The sequence below is a fragment of the Simochromis diagramma genome, unplaced genomic scaffold, assembly GCF_900408965.1.
Source record: "Simochromis diagramma unplaced genomic scaffold, fSimDia1.1 OVJJ01000604.1, whole genome shotgun sequence".
NCBI classification, from domain to species: Eukaryota; Metazoa; Chordata; class Actinopteri; order Cichliformes; family Cichlidae; genus Simochromis; species Simochromis diagramma.
In genome coordinates, this window is record NW_024387416.1 from 1104681 (window position 1) to 1122227 (window position 17547).

Here is a 17547-nt window from a genome sequence, read left to right on the forward strand (position 1 = left end):
AAGCCTGTGAAAGTCAAAATCCTGAATCGAGCATGCTCCTCGTCACTCTCGCAGCACAACGCATCACCTTCACCTCTTCTTCTGTTTGTCGTCTGGGCCTCAGACTCGGCCAGGTCAGATGAGATTGACACCAAAGCAGATTTTTCCTCTTCGCTTAAATTTAAGCTCAGTAGATCCTCGTGTGCAAACAGAATGGGACTTTCAGGGAGTGAGGAGAATGGGCAAAAATCAAATCGAGTGCTTCTTTAAAATTGAGTTGTGAAACTTTTTAATCGCTGCTTGCAGATTAAAACTGAAAAGATCTTACAGTTTTTCTCAGTTGCTTTGGTGCATTTCTCACAACAGAAATAAACTTTGCACAATAGTTAGTTCAACCTCCACAACATGTAGTCGTTTTGGCACAACCTTGTGGCGGTTTCATGTTCAAATGCCTTTGGACATGAAGCAGTTGAGTAAGTACAAATATCTAAAGAATGGTCACTTTTGACTTGCTATTCATCACTATCTCCTTGCTTTTATCATGAATGTCACAATTATTTATACTTGTACCGGCTGAATAGTCATTGTCCTTACAACTGACAGTCTTCATTTCATTGCTTGTGTCAGTGCACTCAAAATTGTTGAACATCTTGTCAAACAATTTGTACACCCATTTTGAAAACCCTATTTTTAAGGAGTTTCCATGAAAATCTCCATAAATTACTTTTCTCAGGTGAACCTTATCTCACACTGATGAAAATTGGTGTGTGTTACTCTTATCGCAACCAATGAAAAGCCTCTTCTACCCAGTCACAGGTGAATCGCGTTGCAGTACCCCCTACTCTACAAGTATATATATAATGTAAACCAACAGACAGGATTGGCATGAGGTGCATACTGAATCTACAAAACTGCAGAACACGGAACGTCAGCCTTGTGGAAGAGGGGTGAGGATCGGTAAGAAGAGGCCAACCACATAGACACGTTCCTGACGAAATCAGGGCAACACTTGTGGATCATGTGATAAACCATGGCCTCACAATGGCCGAGGCTGGTCGAAGGGTGCAGCCGAATGTTGGGAGAACTACTGTAAGTTCTATTATTCAGACATTTCGTCTGGAAAACAGGTGAGCATACTGTAATGTAGTTATTCAGCACAAACTAATTTGCTCTGCACTTTCATAGTCATACAGGAGACTTGCATTAGGACATGACCTTATAGATCTTTACATATAGACGTACTGTAACTGAAGCGCAGACTTGGCCCAGGTGAGGCATAGTGTGCTGTGGTACAATACAGTAATGCTGTAAAGAAAGGAGTTTTGAATGATAGTCCTGTAACAATTACATGTTTGCGCTTATTTATGTTTGTGTTTTGTCATCTGCATCTCAAAAAGGACTGCCAGACAACCTAGAAGAGGTGGAAGAGGTCCACTTTTGACTCCGCAGCAAGAGGAAAGAATTTGTGCAATGGTGGCTGCAAACAACACTTTGAGACTGAGAGAAATACAAAGAACTGTCGTAGAAGATGACACCATCTTCAGAAATATTCAGTCAATATCAATTTCCACCATAGACAGAGTCCTCAGACGGAATGAAATGTCCATGAAGCGATTGTACAAAGTACCATTTGAACAGAACAGTGAGCGAGTGAAGGAGCTCCGTCACCAGTATGTACAGGTAAAACATGTTTGCATATGTACCTCTGTTTACTGTAAAAGTTCAGGCCATGTACTGCACTTACATTTATGCATGTTACTGTAATCCTATTTACAATTCAACCTGTACAATCTGTTGTGCCAAATGCACCATTACAGACTTTTTCATTCTCATCCTTTGTATAGCGTATCCTGGAATTGGAGGCCAGGGAACCCCTGCACACGTTTGTATATCTTGACGAAGCAGGATTCAATCTCGCAAAAGGCAGACGGCGTGGACGAAATCGCATTGGAGAAAGAGCCACCATTGATGTCCCAGGCCAACGAGGAGGAAATATTACAATGTGTGCAGCAATCTCAGAAAATGGCGTTCACACCCATATTCCTCGTATTGGTGCATGCAATTCACAACACCTGTTGGCTTTTCTGGATGCTCTTCATAGGGACCTGATCCCACAAAATGGAAGGGACGATCCTGGTGACAATCGGACAATGTATGTAGTGGTTTGGGACAATGTAAGCTTCCATCACTCTGCTGTAGTCAGGCAGTGGTTTGCAGCACACGACAGGATGCTTATGGAGTTTCTTCCTCCTTACACTCCATTCTTAAATCCAATTGAGGAGTTTTTCTCTTCCTGGAGGTGGAAGGTATATGACAGGCATCCACATACCCAAATGACCCTGCTAGCAGCTATGGATGCAGCTTGTGATGACATCACAGCAGAGTCCTGCAGAGGGTGGATTCGACACTCCAGAAGATACTTTCCCCGATGCATCGATAGAGCTGACATTCGCTGTGATGTTGATGCAAATATGTGGGCAGACAGACGGGAGCGTCTAAATATCAATGATTGATATGCAGCAGTGTCTGTTTTTCAGTTTGTTTGTTTTTTTGTTTCATAACTACTGCAGTAAGGTTTACTGTCTAAGTGAGTTTGTGTTTGCTGTAAAATGTTTGATTTACTGTATTTCCCCAGTTGCAAAATGCTGTGAACAGTTTCAATTAAATATTATCAAGAGTGCATATGAAGTGTCTTGATTTTCCTTTACAATTTATGGTTTTCAACATGCCGTGGATGCTGTCCAGACTTGACATGTCATTGGGAAGCACCTACAAAGAAATGCGTCACAATGAGAACATGTTCAAACCATTTGATTTTGTGACCAAAGGAGCTGGCGTAATGACTTGTAATTGTGACAGCCCTGACACTTTGATATAAGTGCTTGCTTTTGATGAATATATATTCTGTTTTGATTAAGGGACTTGCTTTTGAAGCATTGACTACTTATTTTGAACAACTGACTTTTCTTTTTGATGAAGTCACTCACTTTTGCAAGTTATCCACCACGTTTTGCAGTTTGCACTAATTGTCTTGAGAAGAGCCTTAGTAGTGGTGCAGAGATCAATTCTGTTGTGAGAAATGCACCAAAGCAACTGAGAAAAACTGTAAAGTGAAGTGAAGAGTGGATCTAAGAGCTAAACAGGCAAGTTGGCCCCGCTGCCACTGAACGCTCCACGAGAACAGGTGAGTAATGTGTCACTGGCTGTTGACAATCAGCACTGATGTGGAGTTCAACTAACAAGACGCACAACTCGCTACCGCTGCAAGAGATCAAGATCAGCGTTAAATCACCAGAAACCTCTCACACCATGCAAGACGTTTTAGTCAAAGTACACTTCAGCGTTTCAAAGATTTCTAATCTCTCTTATCCTAAAAATCCTACTTTTCCCACATGAATTCATCACTTTATTTGTGCCCTCTAGCAGCACATCTCAAAACCATCTTGAGGGGAGATACTTTAATGTTTTATCTGTTAGTTTGGTAATGACGAGTTGATTTTATTTGCTCCTGGTTCAGAAAGGATGAACTGGCGTGCGCTCTAATAAACCGCACATTGAAAATTGTGTGTGTTTTTAAAAACTATATAAAGGAACTATATAAAAATGTTCATGCAACATCTGTTTTACAAGGTAATAATCATAATACATGACAGACAGTAAACGGAGATAGTTGGTACCTGATGGATCAGAGTTGCTCCAGCTTTGGCTGCCAAATCCTTCATCTGGGCTGCTGCTCAAAGGACAGTCTGTCTCCTGTTAATCAGAATTGGATTAGAAAGGCCTTATCAGGCCTTACCTCTTAGAATGATGAACAGTGCCTCGCTGACAACTCCTGTCTTGCATTAATCAAATAACGGGCATCCACAAGTTTCTATTTAATTGCTCTAAATAAAGCCGCATGCATGCGTCAACAGATAATGCTGTCAGCCTGTAATGGAATATGAAGCCACTGTCGTTCAGCCAAAGACATGCGCACAAAAAAAGGTTAAACATTTTTAAAAGGCTGCTTCTCTTTATGGAGTTCAATCACAAGGAAATGAGATCGGGGCAATTAAACTTTTTTTTTTTTTTTTTAGCAGTTAAAGGTGTGTAATTGCAAACTCTCCCTATTAATTACCAAAATGACATCCAGGGGACAAGGAGGAGGGCTGAATCGCTACCTCGCCCACGAAGGTGTTTCCACGTTTGTTTCTTTCTCTTAAACAAATGACTTCGCTCACCTCGAAGACTCGGCAGACAAATGGTAATCGCTCTCGCCCTGCTGGCACCGGTGCATCTTGTTCATTTGCTCCAATTGATTAAAACTAAGCGTGCGAGGCACCATTGGCGAGCGAACGCGAGAAGCACCCCTCTCCCCCGCGACAATTAGTATCATCCAGCACGTAGGCGCATGCCAATTCTCATGCTGGGGCAGACTAAATACAGATCATTATGGGAGGGGGAGGGTGGTAAAAGGAGAAAGAGAGCACTCTGGAAAGTCAGAGGCTGGTCAATAACAGATGAGAAAGAGGTTACTGCTGTGCCAAAGTGCTTGCTGCTGAAAATCCTTATTTTGGGGGATTTAACATTAAATTAAATAATAAGATTGTAAAGATCTAAAGTCCTCTAAGGCCTTAAAAAGTGGCCTCACTCACCGTGGGAGCAGATTATCACAATTATCAATCAAAACGCTGCTGAAGTAAGTTTCCTCTCAGTAAGTTTGAAGACTTAAAGCGCGCTTACTTTCTTCCCCCCTTTGGCCTGACCGATGATGCCGTTACGCTGAGCTGTCATCTTTCCGCTCCCGTCTCTGACCAGAGTGAGGTAGTAGCCGCTGCCGAAGCATTTCTTCAGGAAGATGGAGGAGCCGCAGCAACGCATCTTGCCGTGGGAGATGATGGCAATGCGATCACCTAAGATGTCTGCCTCGTCCATGTGGTGCGTGGACAGAATGATGGTGCGGCCTGCAGGGGGAACAGAGAGAGGCTGGGACTAGGGGTGGGTTTTAATAATCGATTCATCGATTAAAATCGATTCTGGCTTGGATAACGTGATATCGATTCATTAAAATCCTGAATCGATTTTTTTAATATAAATGTATTTTGCCCGAAATTCCAGAATCTCAGGTGAAACGTCACAAAATTTCGACAACCACCAAACATTTAAAACAGTAAATGAGAGCAGCTACACGGCTTCTGCACAAAGACGTAAACACAAAGTGCGGACCCGTGGATCAGAATTGGTGAGATGTCGCCTTTCTCACCCGACGGCACGGACACGGTCGGGGCTGAAAGCCGACAGCTCGCAGATTCTGATGTTTCGGCGGGTCCGCGCTTTGTGTTTACGCCCTTTTTGCGCTGATTCTAAAGCTGTTAGTTTTATCTCTCTCCAAAAATTATTGACCGAACCAGCAGCAAAAGAAGATCAAAACTAAGCTTCACATAAACATCGTCATGGATTCACTCTGACTTTTGCTGTTTTGCTTCCACCACGATAAAATCACACTTCATGCACAGCTCTCTCTCTCTCTCTCTCTCTGTACTTCAAGAACAGTTTCCCGTCTATCCCCGAAATCTGTTTTCTGCATTATTCGTTTGCTTGTTACGCACAAGTCTACCGTTGTTTACAGCGCTGTCGGCCGATGTTTATTTTTTCCTTTTTCTTACTTCCGAAAAGTAAACCTAATTTCTGCCGTTCAATAGGCTTCTGAACAAATTTAAACTTTTTAAAATTATGCAAAATGCAAAACGCTGTGTCTCTAATAAAACCGCTGTAACTTCAGAGGTAATGTTCATATTTTGATTAATGTTTTTTTTTTTCGTTTTTGATCTACTGCAGAATATTTTTATAAAATCCCAGGCCAGGAAAACCACCTTCATGTTTTTCTGTGTTTTATCTTCAGCTACTGTGACACAAAGGCATCTGCTGTGGTGTGATTACACCTCTGATAAAGTCTTGCGAGTGTCAGCTTCCTTTTTATAGATACAAAAATGTGTAAATGTACTGATCTGAATTATAATATTTCTGACTGTCTGAGGCAAAATTTCCCCGATTCAAATTGAATTGAATCGAATCGTGGATCGAATCGATTCAGGACCTTGTGAATCGGAATCAAATCGATTCTAGAAATCAGTGACGATACCCAGCCCTAGCTGGGATGGCGTCGCCTGAATGGGACGAGCAACGTCGTGCACGCTCGTGTGTGAAGATGATGTGCAGAAAACAAGTCAAAGCTTTCTTTTTAATTAAAGAAAAAGCTGTTTGAACCATTTCTTTTCAATTTGGACCTTGTTTGTTTCAACAACTGTCATCATTAAGCGTAAGCAGCACAAGAAAGGATTCCACGGATCAAAACTGTTCAAATCAAGCCAACATCCCAATCTGCGTGGTAGTCACTTATCTCCGGATTGTTGATCCCACTGTGTTTTTTTCTTCTTCTCTTTTTTTTACTCGTGCTTATCCGCATGGCAACAAAGCAAACTCCAGAAGAGTGCGTGGGCGTGAATCTGGGACAAAATTAAAATGATGATAAAGGCCACCCTAAGCCTACTTTCGAGCGTTTCTATGAGACCACATTTTATTCCAGCTCTCCCTTTTGTTCTGCGAGTCCTTTGATTCGAGAGGCGTCAAACTGAGCCCAATTGCACTGACAACTAAAGCATGCATTGCAAGATTATTCACAGGTGTTCTTATCCTTTCATATCATGCTGTATCAGATAACACATATTAATTATCACGTACCCCGGTAATCAGAAGAAAAGGGCTAGATCTATAATGAAGTCACAGCGTGGTCGTGTCTCTGCAGTCTGTATGAAAGCGGTATCACAGGGTAACTTTTGATCCTGCCATGTTTTAAAGCTGAAAAAAAACATTTAACCTGACACGTGTAATATTGTTATGAAAGAAACCTGCTTAAAAGTGAGCTGCCAGAGTGGTGTGTCTTAATTTCTTTGAACTGCTGAGGCCAAAAGACTCAATAAATGATACTTAATAACAGATTTGTTGCCACGCTAGTGGAAAAGCGTCGTGGATGGCACCGTATCGACTGGTGGATCAATCAAAATTGTCTATCAGGATCAAATAATGGTATAACCATTGAACCCACTGATGTGACATTCAGTGCTGGAGAACGATTCCTACTGGTTGTTATAATCTCTCAACCTTTCCTGTAGTACTGATGGCTGGTTTACAGTTATCGAATGAATTCTTACAAAGCTTTGTAGGCGTGTAGAGCGGGGTCATGATTTATTGGTCAAAAAGTGCCAAAAAGCCTTATAATTTAGAAACTAAGATTCTTACAAGTGTGCTGTGCATTGTCAACATATATTAAATCTTCATACGATACTTTTTATAAGTCACATTTGACCTCTGACCTCTCCTTCAAGGTCAACAGAACGAATCTGAAGGTCTAAGTGATAATAATGCCATATAAAGATGCTTAAAATGACAAAAGGTTTTCCGAGTTGCAAGAACATGTTGGCACGGCAACCTTTTTGTCTATAGTTGACTAATTGTATAGGGACTTTATTATGACATCACAATAACAGGTTATAACCGTTTACATACATAATAATTTGAATACATCCACTTTGTTCCTAAGTAAATAACTTTTTATTGAAATCTATTATGAAATAAAGTTTACTGAACAGTGAAGTGAATGCTACTATATGAGAAGTGCATAATGCATCATGGGATTGCAGCCCTAACTATGAGCTTTAATAAAAGGAACATTTTAAGCCCAATCCCAGAAATGTTAGAGGTGTATCTGCCTGGGAACTCCAGTAAACCTTCACTCTGAGAATGAAGTGCTCTATAAGCGCTCTATGGTACCATGAAGCCATTAAAATACAGTAACACCTGAACATTTAGGTTTTTGTGAGGGTGTTAGATGAGAGAAACAAAGAGAAGCCAGTTTGGAAGAAACATCTAGTACATAGCACGTCACCTCTTTGCTGAATTTCTGAGCGTTTCGTGGAAAAGGTCAGGCGCCTCTGCTGAGCAGGGTTGTTTTTACACTGAGCTTGTTAAATGTGCGTCTGTATCCTGCACAGGTCACACCATCCCAAAAAACAAGGACACATTCAGAGGTCATCTACCGCAGCCCAAGGTGGGCATTTTTGCTTGGCCAACTATTACCCCACCTTTTCATCCTCCACCCCCTCCGCCCACTCTGAGCACTGCCACCAGCTGAGCTGCTAAATCCATCCCTTCTCAGTTAAGTATTGCTGCTTTATCCTATGCCAAGCAAGTCTGGATCTCACTCTATATAAACTCCAGCAAAATGCCCGAGTTGAATCAAAGCCCGCAACCCAGTCAATTTAACATACGCAGGAAGAAAGCTACGCTTATGAAGGGGGAGGGCTGAGGAGATTTGAGGTTTACTTTGACTGCGCCAGCTCATTTTGTTTGGGATGCTCAAACTTTCAGATGATTTTCCTGGGGATTTGTTGTGGTTTATAAGGGGAGAGGGGAAAAAAAATCAAAAAGCACTGCATCATCTGTGAGTTGGGAGAAAAATAAATGTGTTTGGACTGCAGATGGCCCACATAGGTATTCTGATTTATAGTGTGTTGCGGTGCATTACAGCGCAAAGTGATATATCAAATGGAGTTGGGTGTGCTCAGGTAAATTGCTAGTACTCGCACTGCGCACAGCAAAGTGAGGCTGGAAAATCTGGGTTCTTTTATTTAGCTTCCTTCCCTCTAAATCACGTTGATAGAAATGGATTTCACAGTGGTGGGAAAGGCTGGACAGATATTATGTGCGTCGGCAGTAAGATGAATTACTGGACAAAACCGTATTAACGGCTGTTTGTGGCAATCAATTCAGATCAATAAATTTTGAAATTACCTTCACGCCGTTTACAGCCCGTCCGGGGGAGTTAGAATAACCAGATGACGCTATGTTCACTGTAACACGGCTTAAAAGTTACACCAGCTGAAAGACTCACGGTGCAGTGATTGTGAGGAGGTGGAACCTCAAGAACTAGCATGGCATAAAAACAACCAGTGATATGTTTTTATGCTATATGCACTGCACTACTGCCTTCAACCACGCATTATTGTGTGCTCCTGTCAAAAATGCACTATATACAGTACTAAAATAAACACCACCGCACTCACAGTCAACAATAAAGGGGGCTGTTGCAAGCATACTTGACATTTGTCAGTAAATACATATGCAATAGAAGAAAATTAGACTGCAGACTGACAGGTAAATTATTTTTACACGCTCCTAATAATTATTCATTATTTATTTTCACTTTAGCAGCGCACCATTTTTCTCACATGCCTTGTCAAAATCTATACATCAGTCTCTCTCTCGTGTTACAGAAGTGTGAAAATATTCGCTCTCGGTCTTCTGAAACGCTGAATGCACATCGCTTCTCACAGTTCTTGCCGTCAGGGAAGGATTAAAGGTAACGCTGTGATGTACTGCTCGTGGCATTTTTGGCATTTCATTCTGATTAAACTCTCATTAATGACTTACTTGTATTGTCCATATTTACTACTTTTGCATTACTGCTCATATCAACTGGTAAAAAAAATATGTAAAAATGTGAAATCCTTGGATATATTAGATACATATTATAAAATATATAGTAGCTGTTATTAGGTACAGCTTCCTAGTACCAGGCTGGAACTCTTTTTTGCCTTCAGACCTGCCTTAATTATTCATGGGGAACATTCAACAAGGTGCTGGAAACATTCCTCAGAGATTTTTGTCACAATACAGTTGCTGCACATCTATGATTCCAGCCCATCCAAAAGGTGCTCTTGGATCGAGATCTGGATATTGTGGAGGTCATTTGAGTAAAGAGAACTCATCATCATGTTCAAGAAACTAGTTTGAGATGATCTGAGCTTTGTGATAAAGGGGACGGACTTACTCAATACTCAGGTACTGGCTGTGGTACTGAAACAATGCTATTAGGCACTAAGGGACCCAAAGTGTGCCATAAAACTATCCGGTCTTTAAGTGATGACGTGATGAATCCTGCTTCTGGGCCCAAACTACTCCACGTTTAATAAGGCGTTTGTGTTTTTTACATGTTTTAATGCTTTGTATCTTGTTCTATTTAATCTCAACAAGCCCCTAAAAACAGTCAGTGATCACCGTCGGCCTCTCTCGGTTTTTATTACCGCTAATCAATTCAAAACTCAGATTTTAGAACCTTACCATGTAACTACAGCCCAGCCCATGCAGCAGTATATTATTGACTAACCTTGTACTATGGATGGATTTTCTCAGCTGTTCTTTTGACTGAAGTTTGGTCCGTTTACAGCATCCTGCTATGCGATTGCATTTGTCCAGAACCTTCGGAAACCCTCAAGTTAACTTTTATTGAGTGGAAAAAAGTTAGCGTTCATCCTCCAGCTTCACAGTTTATATTATGCTAACATAGCTGTGTTGCTAGCGATCACGTAGCACATTGTTATATACGAGCTAGACAAACTTCAGTAACTCAACTAATGTCACTGCTGTTTACTTTCCTGTCTTTATTTATTTCGGCAATGATAGCAGAGCTGTATGTCTTAATTTGTTTCGGAAATCCCTCAGTCACAACATGGTATATTATATTTAGATGGAAACTAGCAAGCTAACTCCCTGCTAACGTTAGAATTTCATAAATTCTGTTTTCATGGATGCCTGGATGTTAAACTTAATGGTTACACCTGGTAGAGCAGCAACTCTGATCATTTCATTACAGATGAAAGGATTTAGACAGTTTTTAACTCTCAGTGATGCCACAGTGATCGTGTGACTTAGCGACCTGCAGCGGAGTTTGGGCCCAGGCACGGCTAATGACGTCAGACTTAAAGACCAGATTGATATAAATCAAGATGGATCCATGCTTTCATGTTCTTTACACCAAGTTCCTACCATCTGAATTTTGCAAGAGAATTGGAGAATAATCTAATATAAAAAGTCAAATAGTCTATTGTTGAACCTGTGTAAACTGTAGCCTCAGTTTTGTGCTCTTAGCTGACAGAAGTGGCACCCCGTGTGATCTTCTGCTGTAGTAGCCCATCTGCTTCAAGGCTCAGAGATGCTCTTCTGCTTAGCTTGGCTGTAACAAGTGGTTATCTGTATAACTGTTGCCTTGCCTTCACCTTAAAGCAGTCTGGCCATTCTCCCCTGAACTTTGGCATCAACAAGGCATTTACACCTGGAGAACTTCCACTCGAGCCTATCCCGGCTGTCACGAGGCGAACACAAAATGTATAATATCCATTATATTAATATCATCCTCAAGGCCCATTTTACAGCATAATGACCGGGGTAATTTAATAGTAATCAACTTCCTGTAATGGATAATAATTAAAAATTCATAATTTGCTAATTTTTACTTTAAATCGTCACCTTCTGCAGTAATTTTCAAATGAAATATGACAGAACAGCCATTAAAACCCACCTGAAATGCATAAATCGACCAGCTTGTAATTTTAGCTTTTTGATGAATATCCAGTACTTGACTTAAACATGCACTGAAGGTTTAATTTGAGCTGCAGGAGCACGCACACCACATTCGTGTTCCTCTGCATCTTGACAGGTTTTAACAGTTTTCAGCTGCCACTAACCAAATAAGCCCCGAGTGAATTTAACACACACAAAAAAAACACCCCCTTGGAGCATCGCGGTCAACCTGTCTGTGTGTGTCTGTGTGTGTGTGTGTGTGTGTGAGGGGGGGGGGACTGCACACTTAATTAGCTGTAAAGAAGCGCGGCATTAAGTCCAGCATCAGCCTAAAGCTTTTTCACACAAATAGACCGCCTGTAGCCTTTTTTGTTGCTTAATGACAAACCTTAGTAACACTGCGGTGCAAATAAGAGTGGAGAGACACAAAAACATGACTCACTCAACCGGCCCATATGCAGGGGGTTCTCATTATAACGGAGTTATCTCAGGCTCCCAATTGGAGTGAAGACTTGATTAGAGAGAGAGAGAGAAAAGCTAATGGCATAGAGAGGGCAGGATGTCGCTCAATGCACATTAAACATTTAGACATCTGTTGAGAGAATGTGTTACTATAATGTCCATGTCCTGCTTACAGCCACCAGCAACCACAAAGTATATTATGGACACAGAGTGACAAGCTGACTGGTTTGGCAGACAATTACGGACTCTGTTAAATAGCCATGTCAATTAAAGCTTCTTCTTGGATTTACTTGTCTTCGCTCGCGTTCCAATCTGTTTAAGTACGATTCACAATTTCTCCCCGTCCATGATTGAGTGTCACCCACAGCGAGGCTAAAGAAGAATTACATCGCAGGGAACCGGCCGCTTCATTACCTTAACAGCTCTCGCGCTGGACGTGTTTCAGCCTCGTCAGTTTAAAGTTTACTTTGAGCTGGGCTCAGTTTTGGAAACTTTCTCGGTTTGAGACAAATCAAACATGTGCTTTGCGCATTCTGGTCAATTCTACAAACATAAGGGGGCTTCAAAGCTTTTAGTGGAGCCTCGGTTTTTACCTCTGATCTCATACCTTGTTTGTACTTTAACAGCAGTTCCCAGATACCCCTGCGGGCATAGGGGTCCACTCCTGCTGTAGGTTCATCTAAGATGATGATTTTCGAGCCACCCACGAACGCGATGGCCACGGACAGCTTTCTCTGCATGCCACCTGTAAGACAGCACAGCTTAAAAACACATCACGGCCTGAAGGAATGCACAAGCTAGTGTAAGAGCCGTTCAGCTTGTAACGCGTTGCAAATCCTGCCCGAACATCTGTCACAATAACGTTTCACATGCAAAATGCGCACAATATTGAAGAATGATTACGGAATATACCAAAATCTATCTTTCCATCTTTTAAAGTAATGCCACAAAATGATTGATGGCAGAGAAGTAGATACACCGTCCTAGCATTATTGCAGTCTGTACTCGCTTAGCTCTTCAAAATGCATCCACTGTAGTGCTAATGTAGTGGAAATGTCAGCATAGATCAACCTTGAAAGTCATATTTCAGTGATTTTGCTCACAAGCAATCCATGACTGGGGACAATTTATCAAGTAGGACTTGCTCATGACCCCCAGACAATGAATTACAACCTGTGACACACAGGTACAGCGAATGTGTGGTAGAGGAGCAATATATCCTGAATAGACAGGATAAGCTACGCGTAATATTCCTTCCCAGGGGAAACTAATGCACGGAGGACACGTCAACGGCTAAATTGACATGTGCGCACAATAGGATACAGCAACATACATTAACATACAGACTCACCTGACAGGTTCTTGGCAAGTTCTTTCCGTTTGTGTGGCAAACCGACGTCCTTAATCATCTGATCCATCTCAGTTTTAACCTCTTGGCGACTGCGTCCTTTGAGCCGGGCGTAGAAGTAAATGTGCTCTTCCACTGTCAGCCTGGAAAGGTGGACATGACATGACAACGCCTGCTAAACTGACGCCTGACGATATGGAGTATTAATGTATTTTTCGAGACATTTTCCTAATTAAACGCCCGTGAACTAAAACAAAGTCTTACGTAATAAAGTCTTACATGCATCAATGTTTCGTGGCTGCTTCACAGGTGAGGCTGTGATAGGTCGTAATGCCTTCCTCTGTGTTTGCATGAATATTTTAACCCTACTTAATATAGATGCTTTCACTCTCTGGAATTAATATTAATGAAAGTAATTTGCAGGTGCTCAGCCATAATTATGATGTAAGGCTCGCGTCTAGTTTCACGTAATCAGTTTGTGGAGTGAGAGAGAAGAAAAGGATGAATCAAAAGTTAAACAGAAAAACAGAATAATGGTCGGGAATGATGTCATTAGGAGACTTCTGGCTGGGCCAAGGAAGGGAAGGTCATTTTAAATTTTAAAAGGAAAAGGAAAGGGAAGTGTTGATGGGGAACATAAGGCAAACTCTTGTTATGTGATCGATCTGCGGTGTAATACATTTTTAATTTTCATACAGTTGAAACACGATTAAACCAACGGCCAGCACAGGACGTGAATGCACAGCTCTCTGCTAAAGTCACTCACTCATTGAATAAGACATTATGCTGCGGACACATTCCCAAGTACGTCCGGATACTGTCCATGTCAGTGCGAATGTCGTAGCCATCGATGAGAGCCGTTCCCGATGTAGGTGGAAACAGTCCAGTCAGAATAGACCTACAGAGAAAACAAAGAACAAAAGTGATCCATATTTGTTGCTGTTAACATTATCTTTGCTTAATAAACAGAGTTATTGAGCTTCCAGTGCACGAAAATTAAAGCTCTCTGCGGGAAACACAGACTAAAGATACATTTAGCTAACGTGATGTTGCCCGTTGGTCTGTTGCCTCAAAAATACCTAATGCTCGCAAACATGGTTGCCAAGGTGTATCCATAGACTGCCCCATCAAAGTTGAGCACATAATGACTGGAGAGGCTGTCAGTTTGAAGTATTTTACTATAATACTCAAAATATGTCTGTCAGGGGTGTGTCCAGAAGGGGGGCATTGGGTGGCACCAACCCCTATGAAATATGATTGGCCCCCTGGTCTAGAGTTCTGTTAATCTTGAAATCCCCAACGCCCTCTAATTAGAGCTTAGCAGCAATGCAGCTGATTGCATTTACTCAGGCATGTTTAATGAGGTCTCAAGTACTTGTACTTTAAGTTTTTCTATGTTAGGCAGCTTTCTGCTTTTACCCCTCTATATTTTTAATTCAATTATAGAACTTCATACCATTTACTAATTTCTGAAAGCTTTAGTTACTTATTATAATGCAGATTTATTGCATCATTATAGCTGAAGCTACTAAGCAGTAATTATAGAATAAAATCATGAACAGCTGCAACATTAAAGTGACACACCCATCAATGGATCAATAATTCTGATCCAATAACATCATGTATATGATTCTAAAACGCTTAATTCCACATGATGGGTGCATTTACATTAGTCATTTTAAATATAGTTAGCATATACGCTACATAAGTAGCATTATAACTTTTACTTCAGTAAAAAGTCTAAATACTTTTTGCCACTTTGTAAAACAGTTTTAAAAAATCAGAAATAGGACAGAGGGCTCCACACGAGGATGGAAATTGTGTTTTCTACACAACTTTTCTAATTTAATTTTACTTCTTATGAATCTTCTGAATACCTGTGTTTCATTTTATTAATATGACAATAACATCTAGTATTTATACAGGAAACCTGAATGTTATGAAACATATGATATATTATCATGCCATTGCATTGCCTGGCAACTACCCTATACTGGACAAAAATGCCTTTCATACAGTAGAGCTGCACGTAGGACTGGTAAACTAACATAAACATAAAGGCCTACACACCACAAACATGGTTGAGAGGTCCAGTTTCAGGTGATTTGGATTTGATTAGTTTGGCACCCATTCAGTGTTCAGTGTTAAGCAATATTATCATTTAATCATCTGAGTCACCACTTGTCCAGTTGTCACAAAGTGGAACAAACTACTCTATAAGTCATGCTGTAGACATGTTTACATCTGCTGTAACATTTGGGCCATTTTAACATTTGAGTTACTGGCACATTCCCATGCTACAGAACCGTTTGGTCTGTTCATGGCGTCGCTGGACTGATTTACTTAATCACACTGGGAAAAAACAAAAAAATAAATAACTAAATGATAAATATGAAACTGATTGTGTAAATATATCCCCATGTGTGGGTCTCTGCAGTGCTCACATCCTGCTGTACCAATGTACAGTAAATGCCATTGTAGTCATCTAATTGTAGATATAAATTAGATGTTACTCTCATTAAATAGATTATAAAGCTTTCATGGTGTTATTGGTGGTTCAGTACTAAAAATTGGTCATCTTAGCTCCAGGGTAGACAACATGATGACATTATTTCATTACAATGTAGCTTGCCGTCACCTATGTGTGAATGGGTGGATGACTGGTTGTATAAAGCGCTTTGGGGTCCTTAGGGACTAGTAAAAGCGCTATACAAATACAGGCCATTTACCATATAGAGGCACGTGTGCAAAATTAGGCTGCTCTAGTCCTGATAGGGTAGGAGGAGTTCATGAGCAAACAGACATGTGTTATAAATATATAGCATTCTACTCAATAGGTCCTATTTATTAAAGATGTTCTAATTTTGTTTCCCTAAAGTATAATATTAGTGCAAATATCAAAAACTGTTGAAAAAAATACTGCGTCAGACTATTTAACACTAAGAAAAATGCAGAAATATTAAATTAAAAGTTAAAACTATGAACAGCTTGGAAATGTTTTTGTGTTTTATTAACTGTACTGTAATACTGCATGTCACTGATAGCTACTGTGCTCTGCAAAAGCCTCAGCAAGCTCTTATGTGTGCGACAGAGTCCTTCCACTGTCCTTTCTCTTATTGTGATCTGTTATGTTTCGTTCCAGTCGCTCTGCACGGATGTCTTCCCTCTAGCCCCTTAGTCTTGCATCACTTGCTCTCTCTGTCGCTCATACTTTCTGGCCGAGTGGCTTTCATTTATTTCCTGTCGTCCTAAACCCCTTCCAACCTTTTTTTTGCTATTTTTTAAACAGCAATTAGATCGCTCCCACTATCAACACAACAGCTGAGTCTCTGTGACAAACGCCCTCACAGAGGAGGCCACTCTTCGAAAGCAGAGGCCACTTAAACAATGTGGCTGGAGTACAGTCGGCATTGTGTACACTATAGATCAGCTGAAGCTCGTGAAGTGAAATGAACATTGAGCCAAGCAGTGAAACATGTCAGAGTTACATCATTCAGCTCACATTGTGGTTGTTTTTCCAGCTCCATTGTGGCCAAGAAACGATGTGATCTGGTTCTCGTAGAAGTCCACGCTCAGTCCGTCCACGGCGAGCTTCTTTCCAGTCTTGTAGATTTTGACAAGATTCTGGATTGACACGCCTGCTGTCATATTAGGTGGCGGTTTCTCCATATGCTCTTCAGACAGAAATGCAAACCATTATAAACACACACACACACTTATGAAACACAAAAGCAAAAAAGCAGGCGAAAGGGAATCTCTAATATGAATAAATGTGTTTAAAAGCCACATTAAATCAGCAGCATTAACAGATCATAAACGCTGAAATAAAACATTTAACTGATCATTAAGGTGATTTCATTTGCAAACACAAAATATAAACTCAATGTTATGTGTCAAATAAACTTACAATCCATATAGTAAAGCAGGAAGATGAAACCATAATGTTCAGAACACAACAACCAAACCAAAGTAGCCTCCATGCTAACTGGAAATTGTGTTTTGTTAGTTTTTTAGCAAATTGCTAACTTAAGACTAACATAGTGAAACTCTGTTGTTGCCATACATGACAAGTAAGCCACTTATGTTTGAGTCTCTAAACCAACTAACCAGCACATGAACAAACTTGTGAGAATGTCACAAACGCTGCACATAAAAACTTGACATGTTACATACATCACACCGCAAAGGTTAGATATGAAGGTCGGGTTTACCGTTGTGTACGTTGGAGTCTGTCAGCAAACTGGGCTTATCATCAATCACGGGTGCCGTTCCACACCAATAAGATGCAGTAAAAGGGAAGTACCATGGCTTAGGGATTCCATATTGACCTGGGATCAATTTCCGAGATCATTATTCACATT

General features: G+C 40.8%; 1 protein-coding gene across 2 annotated transcripts in view; it reads right to left on the reverse strand.

Annotated features, from left to right (window-relative positions):
• Nucleotides 1-17547, reverse strand: part of LOC120721800 (phospholipid-transporting ATPase ABCA1-like) — a 189804-nt gene that overhangs the window by 101281 nt on the left and 70976 nt on the right. For both annotated transcript variants that reach the window (XM_040012354.1, XM_040012355.1), the window contains exons 18-24: nt 17398-17514; nt 16689-16860; nt 13953-14084; nt 13190-13329; nt 12446-12583; nt 4702-4922; nt 3657-3732 (exon numbers count right to left, since the gene is read on the reverse strand). In XM_040012354.1, the coding sequence (XP_039868288.1) occupies nt 3657-3732; nt 4702-4922; nt 12446-12583; nt 13190-13329; nt 13953-14084; nt 16689-16860; nt 17398-17514 (996 nt within the window). The remainder of the gene's footprint in view (nt 1-3656; nt 3733-4701; nt 4923-12445; nt 12584-13189; nt 13330-13952; nt 14085-16688; nt 16861-17397; nt 17515-17547) is intronic.